Source organism: Rhea americana, unplaced genomic scaffold (genome assembly GCF_003343005.1).
Source record: "Rhea americana isolate MKP2758 unplaced genomic scaffold, rheAme1 scaffold_511, whole genome shotgun sequence".
Classification (NCBI taxonomy): Eukaryota; Metazoa; Chordata; class Aves; order Rheiformes; family Rheidae; genus Rhea; species Rhea americana.
This window is the reverse complement of record NW_028186659.1, coordinates 156,267-181,043: the sequence shown is the minus strand read 5'-3', so window position 1 is coordinate 181,043 and position 24,777 is coordinate 156,267. Positions and strand designations below refer to the sequence as shown.

The following is a 24,777-nucleotide window of genomic DNA, read 5'->3' as shown; positions in this document are numbered from 1 at the left end:
TTTCCACTCTCTTCACTGTCATGAGAGGGGAAAAAGAGCCTGTTCCCAGGGGAATTTGAAAATATCACTCATATCCTGGTAGAGACATTATCAGAAACAGCAGCAGCCACTCAGTGCTCCACTCATTTAAGAAACTATTTTGCTAGTATCATTGAATGAACTAACATTAAATGAAAGAGTAAAGGTTAGACTGTACCACTGAGAGCTGAATAATAATATAAATAATGCAGCAGACTGAGGTTTCCCCCAACTTCTGGAGTACTATTGAGGAGTCTCTCTTCAGGCTACTGTACGGACCTCATCACGTGTGTTACATGTTAAAAAAATTCARGGCCAATTGGACCAGGTAAATTGGCCTTTATTGCTTCTCCTGCACAAGTCTGTAACTGTGCTGAGTCAGTGAAGCTCCTGGTGAACTGATCTTACTTTGCATAGGCTAAGTAATGTGGAAGGCACACAGCCCATATCTGACATCTCATAGTCTTGTGCAGAGCTGCCTTCTATTGCTCCATAACACAAAAAGSCCAAGTTTCTGGAAGACGGAATATTTTCCATCAAAGTATGCCAGTAGTTATACTCCACAGATGTCTGCTTAGCTATTCACTGGGGTTTGACCTTTCCTGTCTCTGCGCAACTCCCATTTATTTCACACATGTGGGAAGCTTTGGTGAGAGAACAGACTGCTCAGTGAACTGCAGCTCCTATTCAGATGTATTAGAGATGCTTGCGGTTGCCTTGTCATGCTGAACATATTCAAATCAAAATCAGCTGGCGATCAGCTTGATGTTCTGGAGCACAAGGGGCAGGATCACAATAAGCTCTGCAGAAGAGAGCCGAGGTCAGATAAGTTGCCTGACCTAAGTCCAGTCATCTGGGTATCTTCTCCATTATTTTCAATACCGAAGCCCTGCAGGGGTGCGTGAGGTGAAGTTGCCCTGGGATGTCACTCACAGATTCTCTCTCATGTTCTGGACCTTGATGCGACTCACTGGTTAACCCAGAAATGCCTCATGCATGCGATACAATAGCAGTGAGGGCAGGCTAAAGGAAGTGCACAGAGAGCGCAGTGAACTCCTGGATCTTATCTCATCACTCAGCCTCTTCCTGTCTAACAGCCACACAGGACCAGAGTTTCGGGCTCAGGCATCTGGAAAGCAAAAGTGAAAGGGGATGCCTGCAGCTCTGAGCCAGCCCTTTTGCTCTGGCTTTCCCGGCACCAGGCAAAAACGGTCCCCACCCAAAGAAGGAAAGTTCAGGGTTGAAGTACTGTAATGGTTTAATAGCCCCTTCATGCATTTCCTCCTCCGATAGAGCCCACTTTGGATTCTTATTGCTGCACTCTGTTCCACCCAAAGCCTGCTGACACTGGCTCTTTCATTTTCCTTTAGCTGAACTTTTGGAAGAAGGGATGAAACATTAATATTTTCTCATTGGGGACTTTTCTCAGCTGGGGACATTTGCATCTCAGGTCAGACTAAGTTTCACTGATTAACCCTGTGCAAAGTCCCTGAGCCATAAAGACAAGTGCCGCTCCCTGCAGCTCATCACTGATAGCTGTGGAGAGAGCAGGGTGGGGGACAGAGGACTCGCTTGGTGGCGGCAGCAAGCGCAGAAGACAAAAAAGTAGTGGGGCTGGCACCTGCAGGCTCAGCTCTTGGAAGAAGGAGCAAGGCAGTGGTGTGATCATCCAGTGGACCCCATTTAGCAGATCATTAGAAATCCCTGGTCAGTTCTGCTAGTAGTGCTCTTAGAGTCTTGGGCTTTTTGGCATAGAAAATTAATTTAGTGATAATGAAACCCAGGGGTCTTGTAAGACTAACTTCTTGGGGGAGGGAGGGGAGAAGCAGAGCAAATACTTTGTAAGATGCAGCAGAAACTCCAGCCCCACCACTGTACCTCCCTGCAGGGTACGAGCCTGGCCCCAGCCCCAGCCCAGCTGGCCAGCAGCAGCTTCCTCACAGCCACTGGGGAGATCCCCACGACACGGTGTGGTTGTGTGGCTTTTCCTAACTCGTGTCCCCAAGGGCATGGCGCAGGGCTTGGKGGGCAACTGCCTGCCTCTGCCAGGATGCCAGGGAAGGTGCTAGTGGCATGGAAAAACAAAGTTCTGTGCTCACTGTTATATCAAAAAATACCTTAAAATTAAGTAGATCTCTGATGTGTAATGCTGGAGTCTCTTTTCTAACATTTGAGAAACACACTCACAGGAGCAATGCCAGTTTTGATCGCAGGACAAGCACATAAACCCAGCAGGGCTTTCCAAGATCAGGAGGTCTCCTGAAAGCGAACGTTTAGCAAGAAGCGTGCAAGTACCTCCTCTAGTGGTGCAGGACAAGCAAACTCCCATGTAGAGAACCCAGGATCCACACCCAGGATCTGACACTCTGCCTTTAAAACAACTCCCGTTTCCAATCCAGAGAAAAAGCAACAGCAGCAGAGCAGATTCTGTTCTATTCTGCGTCACACCCAACACAAATAACAGAAATACTCCAGTGAAGAAACTGGAAGAATGTTAGAAGGGTTTTTTATTATTATTATTATAAGTCAACCCCAGTTTTAGACACCTTTTTTTTTTTTTTTTTTTAATGAAAATTGTTCCCACTGGAAACATATATCTTAATTAATAAAATAACAGAAAATCTCAGTTTATAGGTGTAAACAAGCAACAGAACTCAACCAAAACATAGATTGATGCATATCTGTAATATAACATTCCAAAAAGTTATTGCCTCTATGGCTTAAATCTGAAAAAATACAAAAAGAATATGTAACAGGTCAGGGAATTGTTATTGTAATTATTAGTATCCTACTTCAGTGTGCAAAACCTGACATAGAAAAATTATCCCAACAGCAACTAATTCCCTCTTGAGTTTAATTACAAAATCATTCAATCATTTTCATGCAAAACGTTTCTGTGTCAAGGTAATAATTACGATGATGGTATTATTGCCATCAAGGGGGAACTTACTGCCTTTATATTAAAATGTTAATAGTTTCGTTATAATTAATAGAGAAGAATCAAGGTTTCTAACAGCCTAGATAGCAGGAAGCTCTCCTATTTGGTGCCAGCTAGAAAGGTTTGAGTTTTGCCACACCAGGCAGCTAGAGGTTTGTCCTTTGAAAGTGAGGAAGCACATCTAACACTACGTTTACTGTAACGAATGCCCTTTATCTGGACTAAGAAATTATTTGCTCTTGTTCCCTGGCAATTTATCAGATATTTTCTCTGGCCACGTCACTGTGCCTTTAGCTGCTTCCTACGCTGCTGTAGGATTCAGCGCAGGTAACGTAACTGAGATGCTGTGCCACGTACTACCTGAAGTTATCGTGATGCTCTTCCCGTAATTTCCCAACAACTATTCAGAAAAAGGAACTTGGTGTGAGACGGGCAAATGGTCGCACCTGTTCTGACTTCTGTACCCCGGCTCTCAGCTGCCTGCTGCTGAGCTAGGTGCCTTCAGGGAGTCTGCTTTATCAGAAACAGACCCTCGCTGTTCTGACTCAGGACAGGCCTGAAAATTACGTTTTTTTACACCAATCCTCTGGTGGAAGCAGCGTGAGCTTCCCAAGGGCACAGGGAGGTCTCTTGGGTGCTCCTTGCACATTCCTCTCTCTCTCAGTTGTGAGAAGGGAAGCAGCACCCTGGGCCCTTCCCTCAGCAAATATGTAAGGGAGGAACTGAGAGAGACCTGTGAAAGTTGAGATACAGCTTGCCTCATCCCACAGCCACAGTAAAACCATCATAAACCTACGGAACGGGACAGTCTGAGGTTTAAACTCTCCCTTCCTGAAACAGTAAAGCTAATTCCCACTAACCAGCATCCCATAGAGACTTTGATGTGGGAAATGTAGGTGTCTGTAGAAGTAAGGGAGCTGGGGGAATGCCAATGGTGCTGAGCCAGTGTGTCCAAACTGTCCCTCAGACAAGTCCTGAGCATCAGCTCTGAGCACCCAGGTGGTCACATATCTCAGGTTGGACAGAGCCATTTTGAAAACCTGGGACCTGACCCAGCATTTGAACAAATAGAGTAATCTTTTTTTTCCTTCTCTTTTTGTGATGCTAAAGGAATTTTCCCTCCTAAGCTGTGATCCTAGGGACTAACCCATTCCCAGCACCCCGGAGGTAGGAGAAACCAGGCAGCCCTGTCCTAGGTTCAGCCTCAAGTCCTGCATTTGGGATTAGTATGAGACAGTATTGGGAACAGCCCTTCYTCCCTCTGACTTCCTCCACAGGTTTGGAGGAGGAGGAAGGAACCAGCACTCCTGTAGATGTAGAAKCCCTGTAAGGCTTGAACACTCCTGTCTGTACCTCTGTGTTCTGGGGACCTCTCTGGCACCTGTGTGATAAAATTTTTAGGAAAATAAGAATCATCTGCAACACTGTCATGGTGCTTAGTTTAAGGCATAGCCTTGTGGTTGCAGAAAAGAGGACACTGCTGTGTTTCTAAGTACCAGAGAAGTAATACAGACAGTGCAGCTGACAGATGAGTTATTAGACCTGGAACTCGGATGAGTCACAACCTGCAACATTCTCATTTTAATGGAGCCAAAAGCTGGGATATGCAACCACTTTAAGAGAGCTCAAGTGGCAAATGACTGAATGTTTAACAGCAATGTGTAACTTCTCACTTAAAACATCCTCGGTATCTAAACATGATGCCAGTCTTCCAAGAAATGTTCCAGAGGAGAGCTGGGGACCTGCATGCCTGCAAGCCCCGGGACGCAYTCGCTGGATGAGTAGACTGAAAAAAAAGGGAGTGAATCAGTGGGCTCTGCTGAAATATGGCCTACTTGGGAAGAGTCAGCGCTGTTTCTGCACAGGGGCATCCTGCCTTCCAAACTCATGGGTTTCTTTGAAGGGTCAACAAGCAAGCGAGCACTACTCAGTTAATCTAAACTCTTTGAATTTCTAAAAAGTTTTGAAAAAGTCCTTCACCAAAGTCCTTCAAGGAAACTATGCAGCTGCAGGATAAGAGAGGTCTATCAATAATAAATGATTGGCTAAAAAATAGGAAACAGATGGTAAGGGTGAATGGGGAGAGGTCAATGATGGAGTTTGGCTGGGATCTGTGCTGGGGCCTGTGCTGTTTAACATGATTGTAAGTGACCTTGGAAAGGGAGCAAGGAGGTTATAAAGTTGGCTGATGATGTGAAGTTATTTACGGTATTGAGGATGCTGAAAGGCTGTGAAGAGTTGCTGAAAGACCTTACACTGAGTGACCAAGTGGCAAAAAAAATAAAATGTCAGAGGAAATTCAGTGTATATATACATAAAGTGACATTTAGAGGGGAAAATAATCCTCACTGTATATACAAAAGGACAGGCTGACATCTGACTGCTATCACTCAGCAGCAAGACCCTGGGGTTTTGATAGGGTTTCATGAAGTTATCAGCAGGAGCCAAAAAATAAAATCCAGCATTAGGAATCACTGGGAAAGGAGTAGGAAACAAAACACAGAACAGCCGAATATACCACCAGATACATTTGTGATCTGCCTACATCTGAAACTGGAAAGGCATCAGTGAAGGCCAACACTAATAATCAGAAGTGGGATTCCTCCCATTACCCCTTTATGGGAGGAGTGAGTGAGTGGGCCTGGCCTCCTCACTGGAAAGGAAATGACTTAGGGGACCTCAGCAGACTATGACTACAGATCACAAGTGGATGAGAAGGTGAGCAGAGGCTACAAGTTCACTTCTTGCCTTAACTACAGCAACTAGGCTGGTGGGAGCCAGATTGGAAACAAGGGGAAGTGGCTCTCTCCACAGCAAGGAGCAGAGCTGTCGCACTCCTTGCCAAAGCATACTGTGGATGAAAAAAATATTGCTGGAGGAGTCTGTACAGGCATCTGGAAGAGGCCTGCATTAGGAGGTCACTAAAACACAGCACATTAGATTCAAGAAATCATCAGAATAGCATGAGTACCTAGTAGCATACTTGGGAAGTATACAGGTTTGTCCTCTTTTTCCTATTCCCTAGTGCGTCCCCTTATGGCCACTGTTTTGGTTAATTTGGATTTTTATCCTCTTCTGCCACAAACGATGCAGTTTTTTCTCATGTTTGGGAATATTGCAGGGGGCAGCACACCAGAATGAGCCTCACACCAGGGAACCCACCTGTCTCTCTGCAGCCTGGAAATTGGACCGGGGGTAGAAGGACCCTTAGTCCCTACTGCTCTTACGTTCAGTCAAATTTGCTCAAAAAATGGTGGCTATTAGTTTTGTAGCAGCAGGCTGTATGGCTGGCCACATAGTATCTGTCCCCACTACATTAATTTGATCAAGTATCTGCTGCTCCACTGCTGCAGAAAGCCAACACAAAAGCAGGAGGAGGGCATAACTCGCGATCATGTGTGCTAGCTTGATAGCAATGCAGTCACATGCCACCCGTGACCCAGATCAGGTGCACACCAGGGTTGAGCCACGGCAGCTCGGGGTAGCACACCATGAGGATGCGGTGGAGGGGACGTGGTCCCCTTCGCACCGGGGAGCTGCTGCGCCCCAAGGTATCTGTGTTTCTGAGATCTCCTGTCTTCCAAGGAAGGGAAGAAACCACACACTGCGGGGTAACAGAACTGYGCTGCGCCACGGCAGGTGACTCTGAGGGAAGCCCAGCAGCACCAGGCAAAGCTGCAGCCATCCCCCCCGTGGGCCACCAATGCCAAGGCCAGCAAGCCACAGGGGACAGCTCTGTGGCCATCTAGTACCGGCAAGTCCACATCATCCGGGTCTGTACAACAAGGCTTTTCCTTTCCACAAGATTCCTTTTTTAAGGGAGTCTGCTTTTAAATCAAGCAACCGCTCCCACAAAAGCATCAAAAAAATGCTTCCTAGGGAAACAAGAGGCGTGAAGAGTGGTTTTGGCAACTACTGTGAAATCCTTGAGGCCAGCTTGGAAAGACTGCGTTACAAATCAGCCAGACGGGGCTTTCTGTGTACGTTTGTTTGTCCTAAGAAGCTTCATCCAGATACTCTTTGTAAGACCGGAGCAGTTCACCAAGGGCTCTCACAGCTGGAGGCAGAAAAGGGGAGACCGCGAGCGGCGCAACGGCTCGCCCGCGAGCCGGGGACCGTTGGAGGGGCGGGGCCGCGCCGACCCGTTCTCTCTTTGTGACCGGCCACACGGGAGGGTCGGGCAGATCGTTGCACCCAGGCATCCCGCGAAGTAAGCGGGTCACCCGGGGACGACCTGTACCCGCGCAAAAATTCCTCTCACATTAGCAGTGAGSACCCGGGCGTCACCCCGGGTCGTTATTTTCCTTACTCATAAGTTTAAGGCATAACCACTAGCTCCCTGCCCCGCCGTGGAAGCCCCAGGCATTAGCTTTCGCGGTCACGGCGAGCATGCCGTTGCGCTGCCCCGGAGAGCACAAGCGGGGGTTCCGCCGCCTTGATCTTTCTTCCGGTTCCGACCGCTCTCTGMGGCCTGCAGGCGCAAAGGCGAACCGGACCGGGACGGGACGTGCGGGAGGCCGTATGTAAATGAGGGGCGGGGCGCCGCTGGGGGTTCTGGGACCGCCAGGCTCGCGCGCGCCCTCCTCTCCCCCGCCCCTGACGTGCATTCGGGCGRAGCCCGGGGGAGGGCAGGAGAGGGGGACGCGGTTACTTCTGGAGGCGGGGCGAGGAGCGGAAGACGCCTGATGTCATGTCCGGGTCTCGCTCGCTGCGTCTTATCTCTGGGCCCCGCGACAAGATGGCGGATCTCTCCCTGGACGAGCTCATACGGAAACGTGGCGTGACTGTGAAAGGGAGGTAGGCGGCCGGGAGGGTAACGCCTGAGGCTGGGCTTCTCCCGGGGGCTCCTCCGTTCTCCCTTTTAGTCTCTCCGCTCCGGGGGCCGCGGGCCGCCTCGGCGCGGCCCGGCCCGGCCCCTTTCCGTGCTCTCGCCTTCCCATTGGCTTAGGCGTTGGCTTGTGGGGCGTCGTTTTGGGGCTGATTGGTGGGGCGAGCCGTCGCTCAGGGGTGGGACGGGGCGGGGGTCGCCCCCCCCCCTTCCCCCCCCCCCCCCCMCCCCCGCGGCGCGGCGTTGCCCTGGGCCGGGGGCTCTGCTCGTCGCCTCTCCCGGATCGTGGCTCGCGAGGCTCCTGCCGCAGCCGGTTGGCGGGGCTGTGCGCCCCCCGCCCCAAGCCGTGGCTCTGGGCCGAGCCCCCTCGGGCGCCGGGCTGCCCGGGGCCTGCAGCGGGAGCAGGAGCCTGCCGGGCTGCGTCGCGGGGCGGCCGTGGGAGGCGCGGGTGCGCCACCGGCGGCCGCGATAAGCGGCAGGGCTTCGGGCAGCGGCCGCTTCGCTGGCATTGGCGCCTGGCCCTTGGAAATCGCAGCCTCTGTAGCGTAGCTAACAACGCCCCGGCGGACCGTGTGAAGTGCTTGCGTGGATGTGGAGTGCGTTACATGTTCGCAACAAGATTAGAGTCGTGCTTTGCATGGCGAACGTCTCCAGTGTAGGCTGGGCCCTTTGCTCGTTAGTGCAGCTGTTGGCAGGTTCTTGTTTGGCTTCTCCTTCGACAGCTTTGCATCCCCCCCCCCCCCGGCTTTAGTCTCTTGTTGTTTCTCGAGGTCCTGTCCCCGCATCTCTCCACTCCGTTAGCTAAGTTTCCCTCTGTTTTGGTGCTCTGTGCTCACCGAGGAGCCTTCAGGGTTAACCGTGAGCACGTACGCTTCCGTGTCTAGAACGGTATTTTGAACATTCTCTGCTAACAGGTACTAACTGAAAAATTCAAACACACCTCTAAATCCTAGTCTAGGCGAGGCCTCAGCTTTGCGCTTTCATTCACATTACACTGAATGTTTGGAACAGTTTTAGGCTGCTTAATATGCCAAGCGCCTCCTCTCCTTTTTCAAATCCCTCCGTAACTCTCATTTCTTCCAGGAATCCTTCCAGCTTTTATCTGGTAAACAATACTCTCAGCAGCACTATTTGAATGTTTGTGTTTTGCATTTCTCTTGTTTGTCATCTTTATAAGATTTGTGAATGCTAGACAAGCTGAGTAAAGTTTTATCACTATATACCTGCTCTTTAGTAGCCCAAGCAAAATGGTAACAGAAAAATCTTCAGCTATAAAATGTGCTAACACACAAACAATTACAATGTGCCATAGATAAGTTAGTTAGAATGTACAGTAATTAAATTGAATTGTATAGAATTGCAATGTTTGAGATTCCCTTGTATTTCAGGTATCGTGGCACAAAATGGCCACGTAATGCCTAAACAGTTTGTTTGCTTATAGGATAAGGGAAAAAAAAAAAGCTTATTAAGATTACCCCTTCTCAGAAGAGGAGTTTATCTTCTGTACAGTTTCCTAACTGATTTCATCAATATGCATCTTCACTGTTCTAACTGTGTCTTAAATGCTGATGACATACATTTCTGATTTTACTTTGACCTCCCTTTTATACTGATTAAAAAGAACAACTCATCAATCTTTCTGCAGCATTCTAACCTAATAGATTTTAAAATTGGAAAGTGAAGTTTTGTTTTATGGCTAGTGCTTTATAGGTACCGTTCCTCTTTCATATACKTTTGGGCATACACAAATGGACTTAATATTCTTGTCTCTTAACTGCTATGCTCTGTTTGAATGAGAGAGCATCACCACAGGATTCTTAGCTAGGTAACAAGATGCGACCCCTGGCTTAGTTTCTCAGTTATTTTTCTTGCTGTATCCAGACACAGAGCTGATGTCTTTTCCATCTCTTTTCTACTTCTTTTCCACAAATCTCTTCACTGTATGACTGTAAGTAGAAGTTTAAATTGTAGTGCTAGATAAATCAGGAAGTACTGATACAAAGTTATATGAAGAAGTTGACTGGCATTGTTGTTTGCATTTGTGATTTTAGCCTTTTGAGTATCACAACAAATCCTAGACACTCTATTGAATTTTATATTTTATAATACTGTGCAGTACTTTTAACAAAGCAAATAACCTGTAGTGCTCTAGCTTTTTTCTTTTTTTCTTTTTTTCTTTTTTTTTTGAATCAAAAAGCCAATGGCGACAGTATTTTTTCAGTATGTTAACTCTAAATTAAAGAGAAACTGTACTAAAAATTCAGACAAGCCTTTTAGGAGAAGTTTTAAAAAAGTAAATCAAATCTGTAACAAGAAGTTGATTTCTGTTTTTACTACAGAATGRGTTGCTGCTTAGTAATATTTCCATCTGAATGTAAGAAAACACTTTCATGGGAGGAACGTTGGAGCAGGCTGTCCAGAGAGGTTGTGGAATCTCCATCCTGGAGAGATTCAAAACCAAACTGAACACGGTCCTGAACAACCTGCCAGGTGTAAGGTAGTTGGAGCAGATTCTCTCCAGAGCTCCCTGCCAACCCCAGCTACAAATGCTGTTCTCTGTCTGAGACTGAGTGTTCTGATTGTTATCCTTCCATACCGAGTATTGCAATGGTGATGTGCTTCAAAATATAAGCCAGTGAGTGCAGCATTAGTGTTAGTAGATTAGATAAGAGGCAGCAATGTTAGCAAGTGATTTGACTAGCCAATCCTTGCTGCCAGTCTCAGCCTTCAGCTGAGATTGGTACTGATGCTTGTACAACCTAAAATCAAAGCCTCCTGTACTCCCCAAAATCTGAACTTGCTGTCCAGAATTCTTGAAGTTGTGTGTAGTTCCAGGTTTTCTTTGTACCAGGACATACTATATTACAAAAAATGTTTTAGAAGACCTGTTCAGTCCTAAAGCTGGAGTATGTGTTTCTGTTCTTCTTTGTCTTCAGAGGGCTCACAAAGTACACAAGTTTTTAATAAATTCTGTATGGATATAGTATGAATTTAGCACAGGTCAAGTCAAGCTTATTGCTTAGGTCTGTAAATGTGAGCTTAAGGGCCAGTTCTAGAAATTGGTTCTTTATATTTTATTTTATAAATAAATAGCTAATGTAAAACAGCTTATATTCTCTACTGTTCTATTTGAGCATCTAACCTGTGTGTAGGGTTCTGCATAGTAGTAGTTACCTTTTGTTTGCAGTACCACAAATACTTTTATTGATAGTAAATCACATCTTACAATGTCTGAAACTTTTTTTCTAGGCTTAGCACAAGGCCAGTGTTTGGAGGTGTAAGATCTCGCATTGGGATCCAGCAAAATCTTCTCAGTAGATCCTCACCAGCTGTCAGCTTCCAGCGGACATTTGATGCTCGACAGAAGATTGGCCTCACTGATGCCCGACAGAAACTGGGAGTTAAAGATGCCCGTGAAAAACTGGTTCAAAAGGACGCTCGGTTCAAAATCAAAGGGAAAGTGCAGGATGCTCGAGAGATGCTGAATTCCCGTAAGCAGCAAAGTATTGCTGCTGAAAAGGTGACCAAAGTGGTGGATGCCAGAGAGAAGATCAGCTTAAAAAGGAGCACTCCTGCTACTGCTGCTGCTATCAGCCCAGCAATGGGGACAGTAAATCCAGCCATGAAAATCACCAAAACTATCCAAGTAGGTCAAGCAAGCCATCTCTAAGCCCCTTAGTTATTCTGCTGCAATCCAGTAGAAATGATAATGACGACAGTGAATGTGTCACAAGATTGCAATAAGAAGCCATGGAGATACAGTTGAACCCAGTCTGTAGGGCAAGATTTAGAGTCTTTTGGGATTTGCAGTGTCCTTCAGCTGTTTAGAGTTTTGAGCTTTTGTAGAATCCAAGCTTTCATTTAAAGAAAAAGCTTTGGGCCTGATAAGTGACTAAAGTAGCACAATCAGTGCTAAAGTATTTATCTGAAAGTGTTAAATAGCTGTGTCCCTGTTCCCCCCGTGCCTCCTGCTAAAATCCAAGGAAACTTTGTTGTTGTTTGGGGTTTTTTTTTGTCGTTCTTATACCACTGTTCATTGCAAGTGTGTGTTGTAGGTTGTCTTGTCTAGAAAATTGGTTTATATCCAGTTTAAATTATGCAGCTGTTGGTATCTTGTAGATGATCTAAAATGTTTTTTCATCATCTTATAAAATTTGATCTGTCTCTTTATACATTGCTACCCTTCCCCTTTCCAGGGAGTTGCTTGATTATTTGACCCATTCCTGCTGAGGCTCAAGCTTATTCTGGTTTCAGTATCATGAGTTGATCATCCTAACCTGCTGATTTTCTTCATCAATTTTCAGATTGCATCCTGTTGTGAGCATAGTAACTTGATTCTTAGCTGACTTCTCTGAGAGCAACTGCTGGTGTGTGGGGGTGTGTGTGGAGGGGGTTAGGTACAGAGGATGGAGCTAGAAGAGAAGTTTCCAGACTGTCAGGATTGTTTTTTTGAGGAGTGGCTTTGTTCTTCACTTCAAGTATGTGACAAGCATGTCACTCTAGTTCCTAACTTCTCTTTCATTTCTCTCTTCCTGAAGATTAACAGCGTGTTTGTACGTATCCAGAAATAACTCCAGTACTCATCAGTTTGACAATCTAGATTAGTTTTTCTACTCTGTTTTGCTCGAGAGCATCAAGCATGTTTCTTCCTTAAATTATAGCAGGATTATACAGGATATAGCCTATTAACTTCTTCAGGTTTCCTGCCAAGTTGGAAGTAAAAGAAAGACTTAAGAAAGGGAATTTGACTCTCTTGTGACAGTTGGAAGGGCAAATCACAGAGCAATGGAGCGGTCTGCTCAGTAGTCTAATTAGTAACGTAATTAATACTCATATTGTCCTTTACAGCCAGATCAAAGTGACGTCAGCCATTGAGTTGAACGTTTGTTACAGTTTCTACAAGTTAAAATAATTTCTGGAGACCTGATCCAGCAGTAATATACTCTGACCTGTGAGGGCTTTTTGGGGGATGGGGAGATGTTCTGTTTCGTTTTTTTTTTTGTATCACTTAATTTGACCTACAGTTCTTTCTGATTGTTAAACAACAAACTGCAATAAAAAATCCAGAATGATTATATTATATCACTATAGAGTGACTCAGACTGTGGGCACAGCTGTGAATTTTTATTTCAAGATTCCTACTGAAATTACAAACTTCTCATGGCCCTCCTTCAGTTTGCTTCTTCCTCTCTGCCCCCAAATATGGGAGCAGAATCAAACTGAAGTATCTTGATTCAAGATACAGCACAGAGCTCTAATGCCCTGGATGGTGGTCTTGTATCTTACAAAGGAAGGAAAAATGTCTTTGAATGAGACCCAGAGAAATTCTGTAGCTCTGCTGGTGTTTCAGTAGGACAGGCATTATTGTTTCTGAATTAATTAGCAATTTGAAGCATGACACTGCTATTGTATAAGTAAGTCTTCCAAAGAAAACACAAACCTGAAGTTCTGACTGTATGGAGTGTTTTGTAAGAAGGCACAATCTTTTTTGTGGTGGGCAACTTCTAGCTTTTTCGAAAACTGAAAGGACATTTTTGAATGAATTGCTGAATGGTTGATTTTGGTTGCTGATCAGTGAAACTGCATTTCTTGACTTCTGTTGTTTTGTCCTTGTTTCACACAGTAATAGACCAGAGAAGAGGGCCAGCTGCATTACCTCATGTACCATTTTATCCTAGTACAGCTTCACCCTAGCTTACAGGTCTAAGGTGAAGGGATAATATGTGTTTCTCCTTCAAAATGGAACTGTCCAAATCAAGTGCATTATATCCTACTTGTTGAGTTTGGTGGAAATAGGTATCTTCTCTGGTTCCCTGTAGCATGAAATATGAGAAGCTGGCTTATTGATTTTTATACCATTAACAGCTTCATATCTGTAGAAATGTAAATCTAATTGGGGCTGTCTGGGCAGAGTTAAGTCCACTTTCAACTAATCTTGGACTAAAACTCAAGTAGTTTGAACCTGAATTTTGCTGCTTGGTTTTCCATTTTAATTTCTTTAAGTGCAGGCACCTCACAGAAAATATACTGCAGGAAATACAGATGTTAGCATATTGTTTTATAACACTTCAAGAGCAGGAGAGTTTCACTTAAGTGGTCTGAGAGTAGAAAATAAGAGCTCCTATCTTCTGAAAGGGGGAGCTGGTGGACTATAGTGTTTAATGCTTTGGTTCTTTCCCTCTAACTGCAGCAGAAAGCTCCAGTTCCTGGACACTCTCATCCAGCAGGAATGAGGATCAATGTGGTGAACAACCATACACGCAAGCAGGTGCGTGCCATTAACAACAGGACTGCTGTTACCCACTCTGCCCTTTTTGTGGGTAGGATGTATGGAACAAGACTGTGCTGAGTCCACAAAGATTGGCAGGTGCAAAAGGAAGTTGAAGTAGGAAGGGAAGAGGAGCTTGGAAGTTCTCTAACAACTTGGCATTCTATTCATGTGTAGGAGATACTTTCATGGTTGTTGAGGTTTTCCTTTAGCATAACTGAACTTGACTCCTTAGGTGTTACATGAACACAAAGTAGGTGTTTCCATTTTTTTTCCTGTATGAGCTAACTGTTCTTTCTAGCAGCTGCAACCTTTTGCTCTAAGCTCTTTCTATAAATTCTTTGATACTACATTAGATCGAGTTGTTGGTCTTTTTAATTCAACATCCTGCCTGCCTCTTCAGACACTGAATATGATTCCATGTTGTCAAATGTGCTGTAGTGAGGAAGGAGAGGGTATTACCTTTCTGTGAAACCCAGCTTTGTGTCCCTGCTAGAAACCTTGTGCTGACTGATGTTAATGGCTTCAAAATTGCCATGTCCTTTATCAAAGATTTTCTGTGAAGGTATGAGGAAAACCCTTGAGTTTTTGCCRTCTCTTCTGGATAGACTTTTAAAGCTGTTGCCCAGACAAGCATTCAGTTATCTTACCACCTTAGGCTCTTTCAGAGAATACACAAATACAAAATATGTGGGTTTTTATACATACATGTATATATGTGTGTGTATATGCACATAAAATATAATATTAAGTATTGAAAACTGACATCCACAATACCATGTCTTGTTTATCTTTTGCCTTGATTACAGTAACTTTAGCTTCTTGAGTGTTTACCTCTGCATTCACCTGCCACTGTTATTTATCCGTGATGCTGTCACTTAAGGAAGTGTCATGTTCTGACCTCACTGTTACAAAACTTGGATCCCTTTCGCTTTTTATTTGTCTCAAACTTAAGTCCCTTGTCTTCACAGCTTGTATTTTTCATAATTCCTTTTTTTTTTTGACAGAGTTCTGTGCCTATCATTCCTGATACTTTTTTCCTTTATCACATTTTTGTGCTTGGAACAATCCTCCTGTTTGCAAGCTAGAATCTTGCTGACCATGAAAACCCACTTATTTTGCAAGCTAGTGTTGCCAATCCCTCCATTTTCTGAATCTTTCTTCATCTTCCTCCTGAATTAATGGGAAACTGAGTTGTGACTTCTTATGTTCTGGGCAGTGCCATATGTGTATAGGCTTTTTCCAAGAAACATTATCACTTACACTCTATGAAAAAATGTTTGTGTAGGAGTTAACCTTAGTATTTTGAGGCAAGGCTATGAGCATTTAAGTGGAACCAGGAAATGAATTATTCAACAAACCTCCTAGTGCAGTGTTTTCTAGTGCCAGACGGACATGTGCTATGCTGAAGAAAGCAGGCTATTCAAAAGGAACGTTGGGTTCAGATGTATTTGGCAGCCATCTGCTTACTAAAAAAAAAAAAAAAAAAAAAGTAAAATTCATAGGCTTAAGCTTTAAAGCTAGCAGGTTGCTAAAAAGGAAGACATTGAGGCTTTATTGCATTAATGTGGTCTCTTGAGTCTTGATGTTTTAGGGTTTAAAGAGAAACCTATATGTGGTTTCAGTACATCTATGGAAATAACTTTGCTGTGACGTTCCTGGAAAAGAATTTTGAGAGTTCTTATACTGACATTTTGAAATGGACTTGCCTGCATTCAGCTGTCTGTCACCAAGCTGTGAGGGCAGAAATCCAAAGTAGTAATGTTTCATTACCTAAAGTTACTGTGTGTGTTTCGAAGAAGGCTAAAGGCAGGGGAGAATGACGTATTTTGGGAATGATGCCTATATTAAATATACCTGCTTGTTAATCATTACCTTCTTTCCTTTAGGGTCTATATGACATGGAAGATGATGATGAAAGTGTCTCTCCCCTTCCCAGCAAACAAATGAAAATCACCACCACAAACAGTTTCCTGCACAACGCGGTAAGGGATTATCTGAACAGTCCCCGCCATGCCATGCTCACACTGGGTGGATGCACAGGCTGCAGCTTTAAAGGGCTTATGTTCTTTTAAAGTATGTAAACGATGATTTCCCCTGGAATGTTTACTTTCTACCYCACCCCTCCCTTTGTGCCAATGTTTCTAGCACTGTTTGGGGACAGAGTCCCTTGTAGGCTAACTGTGGTTTTGTAGGCCTTTGCAGCCAGAATGTGTGCTTTCTCCTTTGCTAGCAGGTTACTGCATGTTAGCTCTTGACTTTTTTTTTTTTTTTCCTCCTTCTTGGGAAAGTTCTTTGAATCTATCTTGTTATTGTTTGAGCAGGTAAGCAAGGGAAGCTTTCTGCTGCTCCTAGAGAGACTGKACATCAAAGCAGGAAGTCTCTTGCCATGCAAAATCTTAGTTGGCAGCTTGTTGGGGAGTACTGATGATCTGGAGAAGATGGAATTTCAAACAGACAAATGCGAGGTCCTGCTCTTGGAATGGGATAATACTCTGCAATATAAGCTGAGGACTGACTGGCTAGAAAGCAGTCTTGCAGAAAAGGACCTGCTGGATGACATACTAAGAATGAATCAGCAGTGCATCCTTGCAGCAAGGAAGGCTATCTGCATATTGGGCTATATTAGTAACAGCATAGCCACCAAGTCAAGGGAGATAATACCGCTTTATCTGGCACTTGTGAGATTGCAGTTGTACTGTGCCCAGTTTGGGGCTCTACWGTACAAGACACATTGACAAACCAGAGCGAGTCTGGCAAGGGGCTGCTAGCGTAGTTGGGGGCTGCAACGTATGATATACAAGAGGAGACTGAGAGCAGGGTTTGTTCAGGTCAGGTCAGAGAAGGGTACAGCGAGATCTGACTGCTGTCTTTGGCTGTCTAAAAGGTGGTTATAAAAAAGACAAAAAAAACTCTTTCTAGAGGTGAATAAGGAAAGAACAAGAGCCAACTCTGGCCCAGGGGCTCAGAGAGGTTGTGGAGTCCAGAGTCAGCCTGGTGTGCCTTTCAAGCTAACCCTGTTTCAGGCAGGGGTTTGGACATGGGTCCATCCTAAATTATTCTGTGATTCTAAACAAGCAATTGAATGTGGCTTTTTCATCACACAGGCAGTCTAGCGCAGTGAATTTCCCATGTTTTTCTTAGGTGGATATTCAGGCAAGTAGAGATTCTGGCCATTTGTTATCCTTAAAAATGGCCATATTTTTTTGCAGGAATAAATCCGTCTCCGGTGTTCACAGTGGATATCAAGCACAACTTTTATTCTTTTGGCTCTAAATTTTCCAGATAGCTTCAACTAGGAAAAGTTACTCTTCATGTCTTGTTTGCTAGCATAGTATGAACAGGCATTCTTCAGAAATACTAAGACAGCTCAGTTTTATTGTGAGTGAGTTATCTTTGTGTACACTTTATATAGTGCTTGAGAATTTTCAGATAGAAGGTGCTTTCCAAATTCAAAATGCACTGGTAGAGTTTAAGAAGAGTATGAAAATTAAAGGTGCTTGTAAAAAGCACTTTTGGTACCTTTTAGGGTAAACCTATGTCCAGAAGCTTCAGCTGATTTTTGTCTCAAAGCTGAAAGTTTCCAGCACTGTAGCGATTTTGACACTAGGAAGGACATGAGTTCTTAATGCATGCCAATAATGCTCTCCTGGTGTTGGTGCTTACAAAAGAGGACCTACTTTTGTAGGCTGCATCTCTCACGGATGCTTTGATTCTCTCTTCCTGTAGACTGGGCTGAGTGGCAATAAATTCTCTCTGTCCAAGACTGTTCCCCTGACTAAAGTGGTCCAGAATGATACTTACACAGCTCCTCCTGCACCTCCCTCCCCAATGCGGACGAAGGCCTTGACAAACGTGTCCCGGACCTTGGTGACAAAGGAGGAGCCTCCAAAAGAGCCAGCACCTGTTGAGGTGAGTCTAGGGAAATGGGACATGCTTCTTAGAAATCTCTGCAGAGATGTGCAAAACTGCCGTTGATTGGTTACGAGAGCAAGCTATTTCTGTCTGCTTCCCACCGCTATCTCTGGGACTCTATCAAGCTTATTCTGGTAAATGCAGCCCATGTCTCAAGAACTTGAAACCTGTATAAATATCCTTTTCTCTAGTGTTTGAGAGGCTGGGAATTCTCAGACTCTCCATTTTGTTTCTCTGCTTTTTCTTTCTAAAACTGAAGCACATGGTCCTGGAGGAATCTGTGTTAAAGGGAGATGGCAGTTGTTTGGACAGCACTTGGTGGCTTGCATGTTGCCAAGACAGTGTTTTATGCTACTAGTTTGATATTTTCTGTCTGCTGCTGTTAGGAAGAACAACAGGATGCTCCCAAATTTGGCTACCTGGTGTCCACACAGGATATAAGCAACCTGCCTGGAACTGTTTTGCCAAGCTGCCCAGTGCTGGGTGCAGTATGTCACCAGGTGTTCCCAGACACTGAATTTGCTAGCTCTAGGTTTTCTGGCTAGTTCTGAGTGCAGCCTAGACCTGCCTATGAAAGGCAGTGTAGGCATGCCTAAGTGAGTGTTGCATACGTATGCAGATTAAGTTAGTGTTGTATCTGGGAAYGGAAAAGAAGAGTTACTTCAGAGAGAAATTAGCATGAAAAGGGGGCTCCTTTTCACCTCAGATGAGCTGGGCTTTTGTGAACATTGATACTCCCCATTACTAGCCTTATTTTCCCTTCGTGAGTGTGTGTGTGTGTGTGTGTGTGTGTACAGACTTTCCCAGGTGTCCTTTTAATCATTTTTTCATGCTTTCTCTGCTGTGTAGTCATGCCTGTTGTGTTTCTGACCTTCTGCATGTAATACATTTGTTTGTGTTGGCAGCTGGTATTCAGTCCTTTGGAAGGCACAAAGATGACCGTAAACAATCTGCATCCTCGAGTCACAGAGGAAGACATTGTTGTGAGTGTTGCTTACTGCTGAATTCTGGGTGACTGAAGCGTCCATCCCTCATCCTACTTTTGATAATTCACTTTTCTATTGTGGATATACTGAAGTGGAGTATGGTGCGGATTTGCTTTCCTTGGGAGGATTTTGAGAAATGTCTCAGATTTTTGTTTTGGGTCATATTTTTTAAAATTGTATGCTTAAAAACACTGGACAAAATYCTATTTCTAGACTGTGCTGAGATACCTGACATCATTTAGAAGAGTTTGTGCCAAATGATGCTTGGTGTTCTAACTTATGCCGCATCCCCATTATCTAGGCAGACTGAGAACGAAGCTGGTCTTCATGCATAACTGTATGGAGCACTCACTAACCTTGAACTCTTCTGCTTGAGTTGTTGACAGTATGGAGTTTTGTGCCACCTGTATTACTAGTACCAAGTATTTGTTTGTATCATACCAAATGTGCTAAGATAAATGGCTACTGCCAGATTCTGGTATGTGTTGTCTAAGCAGATAGTGATGTAATTAGGAAACTAAGTTTTTCCCACTCTGCCTCTCTGGTTCAAGTGATAACTAATGTGATCACAGTCATGACTTGCTGTCTGCCTTCAGGAGTTATTCTGTGTATGTGGCGCTCTGAAGCGAGCCCGGCTGGTGCACCCAGGAGTGGCTGAGGTCGTCTTTGTGAAGAAAGAAGATGCTATCACAGCATATAAGAAATACAACAACAGGTGCTTAGATGGTAAGTTTCAGGCTAGAGTTGCATCTAGAATAGGGGAATCAACAGGTTTTTTTTTTTCCCCCCCCACCTCAACAGAGAGTTTAAAAACATCTTAAGCTTGTATGTTACCAAGAGAATAAATGCCAGAAAGCTTTTTTGAAAGCTGGGCGTTAGAGGCTTTTGTTTGACTTCTTAGATATATGCATCGTTTAAGTGGTATTCAGAAATMTGTTTTGCCAGGAGGAGAGAGCTCAAAGGTAGAAGCAGGCTTGTACTGATTGCTCTGATCTAACTTCCAGCTGAATATTCTGTTGTCTCTAACCTAGAAGCCAAAACCAGGTAGTCCTTTATAAGCATTTAATGCCTTCCAGAGTAGCTGTTTGCACAGCATAAGTAAAACGAGTATTTGCAGAAGTCTTGGGACTTGGCAAAGACATTCTGAATCAGACCTGTACAACAGTATTGGCTTCTCTAGAGACTTTCAACAATGCAATTTTTGATTAGGATCTATCTGTATGTTGTTATAGGCTCAAATTAGCTGCTAATTTCTAGTTTTTCTTACCCTTGTGTGAGGACTGATACACTTGTTAAACATGCGCGCTCTCTAGCTGAGAATAGATATTTCTTTCCTGGGATGAGTGACACTGCTAATATCAGGTGAGGAGCAAACAGCTCAGAATGGGAGAATCTCTCTGCCTTTGCCAAGAGTTGTCTACCTAAATGTAATTCTGAATTTCATACTCCTACTGACTGTTTTTTGGAAGTGCTATGATCTTGCAACAAAAGATGCATCAGCTGCTCTTTCTCATGGTTTCCCCAGCATGTGGAGCTTTCCTATTGCTTGCACTGTTGCGTGGTGTTTTGAGGGTCTTGCCTTACTGTGACTGAGATGCAGATTTTTTTTTAATTATTTTGTTTAGGTCAACCAATGAAATGCAATCTTCACATGAATGGGAATGTCATCACCTCAGACCAGCCTATATTGCTGTAAGTGCCTCCTAAGGGGAAGAACCAAAAGAGCATGCAGGTTGTGTTTTGAGGAGAACTTAAGGGAAAGGAGGAAAATATGTTGGTAAATAGTTTTCCCATGAATATCCTCTTTCTGTTGCTTTGTGGAAGCTCTCTATGTTGAGCTGAATGCAAAATAGCTTGCTTCCATAGTGTTTCCAGCCCTAGGGATTCAAAATGAGTCTGAAATCAGGTAGTTTTCTTGTCTGAAAGCACATCTTAAGCTGCTATGTCCAATATTGAGAAGAGACAGGATATTGAAAACGGTCTAGATATTGTGTAAAACTTATTTGAAAATGTAAGGTTTAATACTATTTGTGGGGTTTTGTTCTGTTTTTTTTTTTTTCTTTTTAATCCTCCAGCCGATTGAGTGATACTCCTTCAGTGAAGAAGGAGGGAGAACCACGCCGGTCAAGTGCAAGCGCTGCCTCAAATCCCCCTGCTGAGGTGGACCCTGATACCATCCTGAAGGCACTCTTCAAATCCTCAGGGGTCTCTGCCTCTGTGCAGCCCACAGAATTCAAAATCAAACTCTGAGTAGGGAGAGCAAGCAGTGGACTGGAAAACTCACTTAAGTTGGAGAATGAGAAAAGTGCAGGAATGCAGATGTTATTTGCATTTGCCTGCCTGGAAGTTTTTTGTTTTCTATGATCGCTACCTTACTGTACAATAGTGTTTCCTCTTGTGTGTGTATTTTCTGTTTCCATAGTTGGGAGTTTTCTTCCACATTTTTTTTCCCCACAAGAGAATAACCTCCCCCTTCTGCCAGTAATATATTACCAAGCATATACAATGTACTTTACTCTTTACCCTTTACTCCAAAGCCCCTAGCGGCCATTAAAAGTGCACATAGGCTCTAAGGGAAGGAGTGGTAATCTCCTTTTCTCTTCTGATCTACCTTGAAACTAAAAGGTGCATTCCCCCTTGATTATCAACAGACAAGACAACACATTGTTTCTAAAATTGCTGCATCAAGTACAAAGGTGTGTCTGCACACAGCAAGCGCCATTTTACATCTTTGACTCATATGCATTCAGTAGCATACTACTTTGGCCTGGCCCTTGGATGTCTTTCTGCGCAAAAGCTGTGATGCTGAGAAGGTGTAAGAAACACTTAGCTTCCCCAGTGTGTATGCCACTGGGGAGAAAGGACATGTGTACAAGAGCAGAACCTATCATGCTGTGGGAGGGATGTTTCAACTCTAGTAAGGCACAGAGGTGAAGAAAAAGGCACTGGCATTTCTATAATGAATATATTTACCCTGTAGGATCAGGCTCAGTTGTGTTCTCCTCCCTTTTTCTTGACTTAAAAAGTAAGAACCAGAATTGTGTTTAGAGCTAGAAAAAAAAAATCAAATGTTTCACTCCCATTAGACAGTATTGCGTTCTCCTGGTATCTGGATAGGGACACAAAGTGCTTTCTTAGCTTTTAACTTACCCAGCATCCTTTTATGAAAAGGAAGGAGCTGAGGCCTCTTCTAGGCACTAACACATGAAAAGCAGTCTTCTGCCCCTGAGAAATCACTTGAGAGATTTAATTTGGGTAATGTTTGGCTGCTGTGCAGGCCTGCTGTTCCCATATATGGGCTTGGGGGGGTGATMACTGCACTTCATGGCAGCAGAGAGAGGTTGGGGGGGAGGGGAAGCAGTTAATGCTCTCTAGAGCTCTCTAGTGCATCAGAGAGTTTAGATACTGGCAAGTCCCATGCAGAGCAGCAAGGAGGATTTACCTTCAGAGAGTGAGCATCTGTGACCCGCCACTGGCCACTAGGTGGCACTTCCAGTACTTCCTTTGCTAGAGCATCATTATTGCAGTGGGTATTTGAAGTCCCAGTAGCTACATTTGTTTGTATTAGTTCAAATTGTATTGTAAGAAGAGAGGAAAGGTACGAGCCACTTCCAGAATCCGGCTGGGGTTTGAACTTGATCCTTCTAGCTAGGAGAGTAACCTAATCCATTCTGTTCAGCACTGCTGAACTTTAGCGAACTCATTGTAACCATTGTAGGTCCAGATTCCATTTCTTGGTCAACCCTGTTTCTTTTGCTTTCTTGTTCTGTACAAACTCTTTGCTGTATCTAGCAGGTGCAAACCATTCCTCTATTTCACTGTATCCCTTTTAGCCATGGATATAACTGAGGACTTGGCAGGACTTGTTTTTTTCCCAGAGTACTCTTTGGAAACCGACTGCATCGTTACTTGGTAGGGTGCTTCTTGTGAACAGCAGATGTTTGTAGGGAGGGGACTTACGACAGCTATTGTTCCCCTTTTTTAGACTGCCCATCAAACACCTGTGTTTTAATAAGTTGGGGGGAGGGGGAAGAAATGTTAGGGGTTGGAGAAAATAATGTATTATCTGTTTCTGAATAAACATTTGTTATACAGAGAGCGTTGCTGTTAAAGTGGGAGCAATATGTGTCCACAGCTAGTTTCAATTCCATTGGTGTCACAAAAAAGGAGGACAGTGGCCCTTGTTACAGACAGCCTAGTGAGTTTAAAAAATAACTCTGGAAGAAAGACTCTAGCTGTGAAATTAAGGTATCTGTTCGAGAGGGATTAGGATATTTTATCAGCTAGAAGAGAGTATGAAAATATGAAGACATGTATTGTGGCTACATATCTTTACTCTTCTGAAAGAATGATTTGGTCATACTCTGATTAGTACATCCACGCCCATTCCAAAAACCAAATAGAAAGAATCGAATTGTAATTCGCTGTTAAGTTGGACATTGTGTTTAGATGATCTGTGATAAGTTATGATGACATCAATGTACTTCCTTCAAAGAACTAGTGCTCTCTTATCCAGCTCTGATCTGTATAGTAAAAATTTCCATTATTTTTTTAATCTATCGTTAAATCAATGATGATTGTCCAAATACTGCTCTATGATTTGCATTGCAATCTAAAGTTTGTTAGGTCTCTTAGATGAAGTTTGCTTAGCTAATTCTTCCTAGTAAAATTTGTTTCAGTGCACACTGAAATAAGAGTAACATTCCAGTAATTCCCAGGCTTTTTTAAGCAGTTCACCTTGCAGCTCTGAAGTTTCTTCTTACTGGCCTGGAATATTCATGCTAGTCTTGTTTGGCTTTCACTGAGCTCGCTGATCACCTTCTGATCTAACATCTATGCACATTTGCCTTGATTCAGGATGCTAATCTTTGGAGGAGGGTTTTGTTTTATTTTAATTTGGGGGAGAGGATCATAAATTTGCATACAAAACACATTGCCAGCACTGATTCAATAGAGTTGTCCAGAACAGGTGGCAAGTAATTTGTAATAGTGTTTCTCTTTTCCCTTTGCTTTTTCAAAAACTTGATGATTTCTAATGTGATGCCACAATTCGCAAGTTTTCCTGGTACAYATTTACAGGTTTTGCATATACCATTCCTTCTGATCATGTTCCTTAACTTGGATATCTATTCTGTGAGTCAACTCTCCRTATCATTTCTTGCTCACATTCACTAACTACTCTTCACCTTGTACATCTGTCTTGCTTCAGTATCTTCTTTTATTTTTGAAGTGGTGCTTTTTGTTCTATTTGTTCATAAATACAACTTTTTCAGTAGAAGTCTCTCTCACATTCCCTGATTAACAAGAGCCTTTAAAAGCAGTTACTCTTACAGTTGTTGTCGAATGTTCTTACACATCTTAAACATTTTTTATTTGCCTCTCTAGAATTAAGCACATTTGCTGCATTTTACACTGTTAAGGTCTCTGTTTTCAGAACTCGAGTTCAACTAAGTGACTGTGCGTAACAAGCTTCCTTATAGAACGTAGTGTCCCGCAGAGGCCTTGCCACGGGCCGCTCGCCGGAACAGACTCTGTTTCTGTGTTCCTCAGCCGAGAATTTCCAGAGGAACTTGCGAATGTGGAAACGCACCTCTGCCACCAAACCACTGGACGACATAACCGAGCATCCGCCTTGCTTGCTCTGCCTACAACCTCCTCCTACCCGTCTCGCCTGCTTCCCGTGCCTGTAACGATGTGTCCTCCCTAGCAAATCAGATTTTGACTTACCTTAAAATAATCCTCCGCCTCCACCTGCCCTGGCTGGTAGCTGGCTTCGCCCCCCGCCGCCATTACCGGGACAGCGGGCGCGCGGGGGACTACGGCT

At 43.9% G+C, this 24,777-nt stretch overlaps 1 protein-coding gene and 1 non-coding gene across 4 annotated transcripts; one reads left to right on the top strand and one right to left on the bottom strand.

Annotated features, from left to right (window-relative positions):
* Window positions 1–7,133: 7,133 nt before the first annotated feature.
* LOC146588447 (U12 minor spliceosomal RNA) lies at window positions 7,134–7,282 on the bottom strand. Its single transcript, XR_014897423.1, has one exon. It is a non-coding gene; the product is annotated as a U12 minor spliceosomal RNA (small nuclear RNA).
* A 340-nt stretch (window positions 7,283–7,622) lies between these two features.
* On the top strand, window positions 7,623–23,051 carry POLDIP3 (DNA polymerase delta interacting protein 3). Of its 3 annotated transcripts, none has more exons than XM_085317996.1 (9): window positions 7,623–7,753; window positions 11,034–11,430; window positions 13,978–14,052; window positions 15,942–16,037; window positions 17,782–17,964; window positions 18,873–18,950; window positions 19,550–19,679; window positions 20,579–20,645; window positions 21,029–23,051. In XM_085317996.1, the coding sequence occupies exons 1-9, from the start codon at window positions 7,647–7,649 to the stop codon at window positions 21,201–21,203; spliced, it is 1,308 nt and encodes a 435-aa protein (XP_085174122.1). In that variant the 5' UTR covers window positions 7,623–7,646; the 3' UTR covers window positions 21,204–23,051. The 3 variants fall into 3 exon arrangements, with proteins under 3 accessions (XP_085174122.1, XP_085174120.1, XP_085174121.1); XM_085317994.1 differs by having other exon boundaries at window positions 13,975–14,052; XM_085317995.1 differs by lacking the exon at window positions 7,623–7,753 and adding an exon at window positions 10,156–10,281 and having other exon boundaries at window positions 13,975–14,052.
* The last annotated feature ends 1,726 nt before the right edge of the window (window positions 23,052–24,777 follow it).

Bases quoted from the DNA above. Each gene is read 5' to 3' on its own strand.
- POLDIP3 (XM_085317994.1), top strand. From the start codon at position 7,647: ATGTCCGGGTCTCGCTCGCTGCGTCTTATCTCTGGGCCCCGCGACAAG. The intron at 17,965-18,872 runs GTGAGTCTAGGG...TTGTGTTGGCAG, and splicing joins AAGAGCCAGCACCTGTTGAG to CTGGTATTCAGTCCTTTGGA. The intron at 20,646-21,028 runs GTAAGTGCCTCC...TTAATCCTCCAG, and splicing joins TCAGACCAGCCTATATTGCT to CCGATTGAGTGATACTCCTT.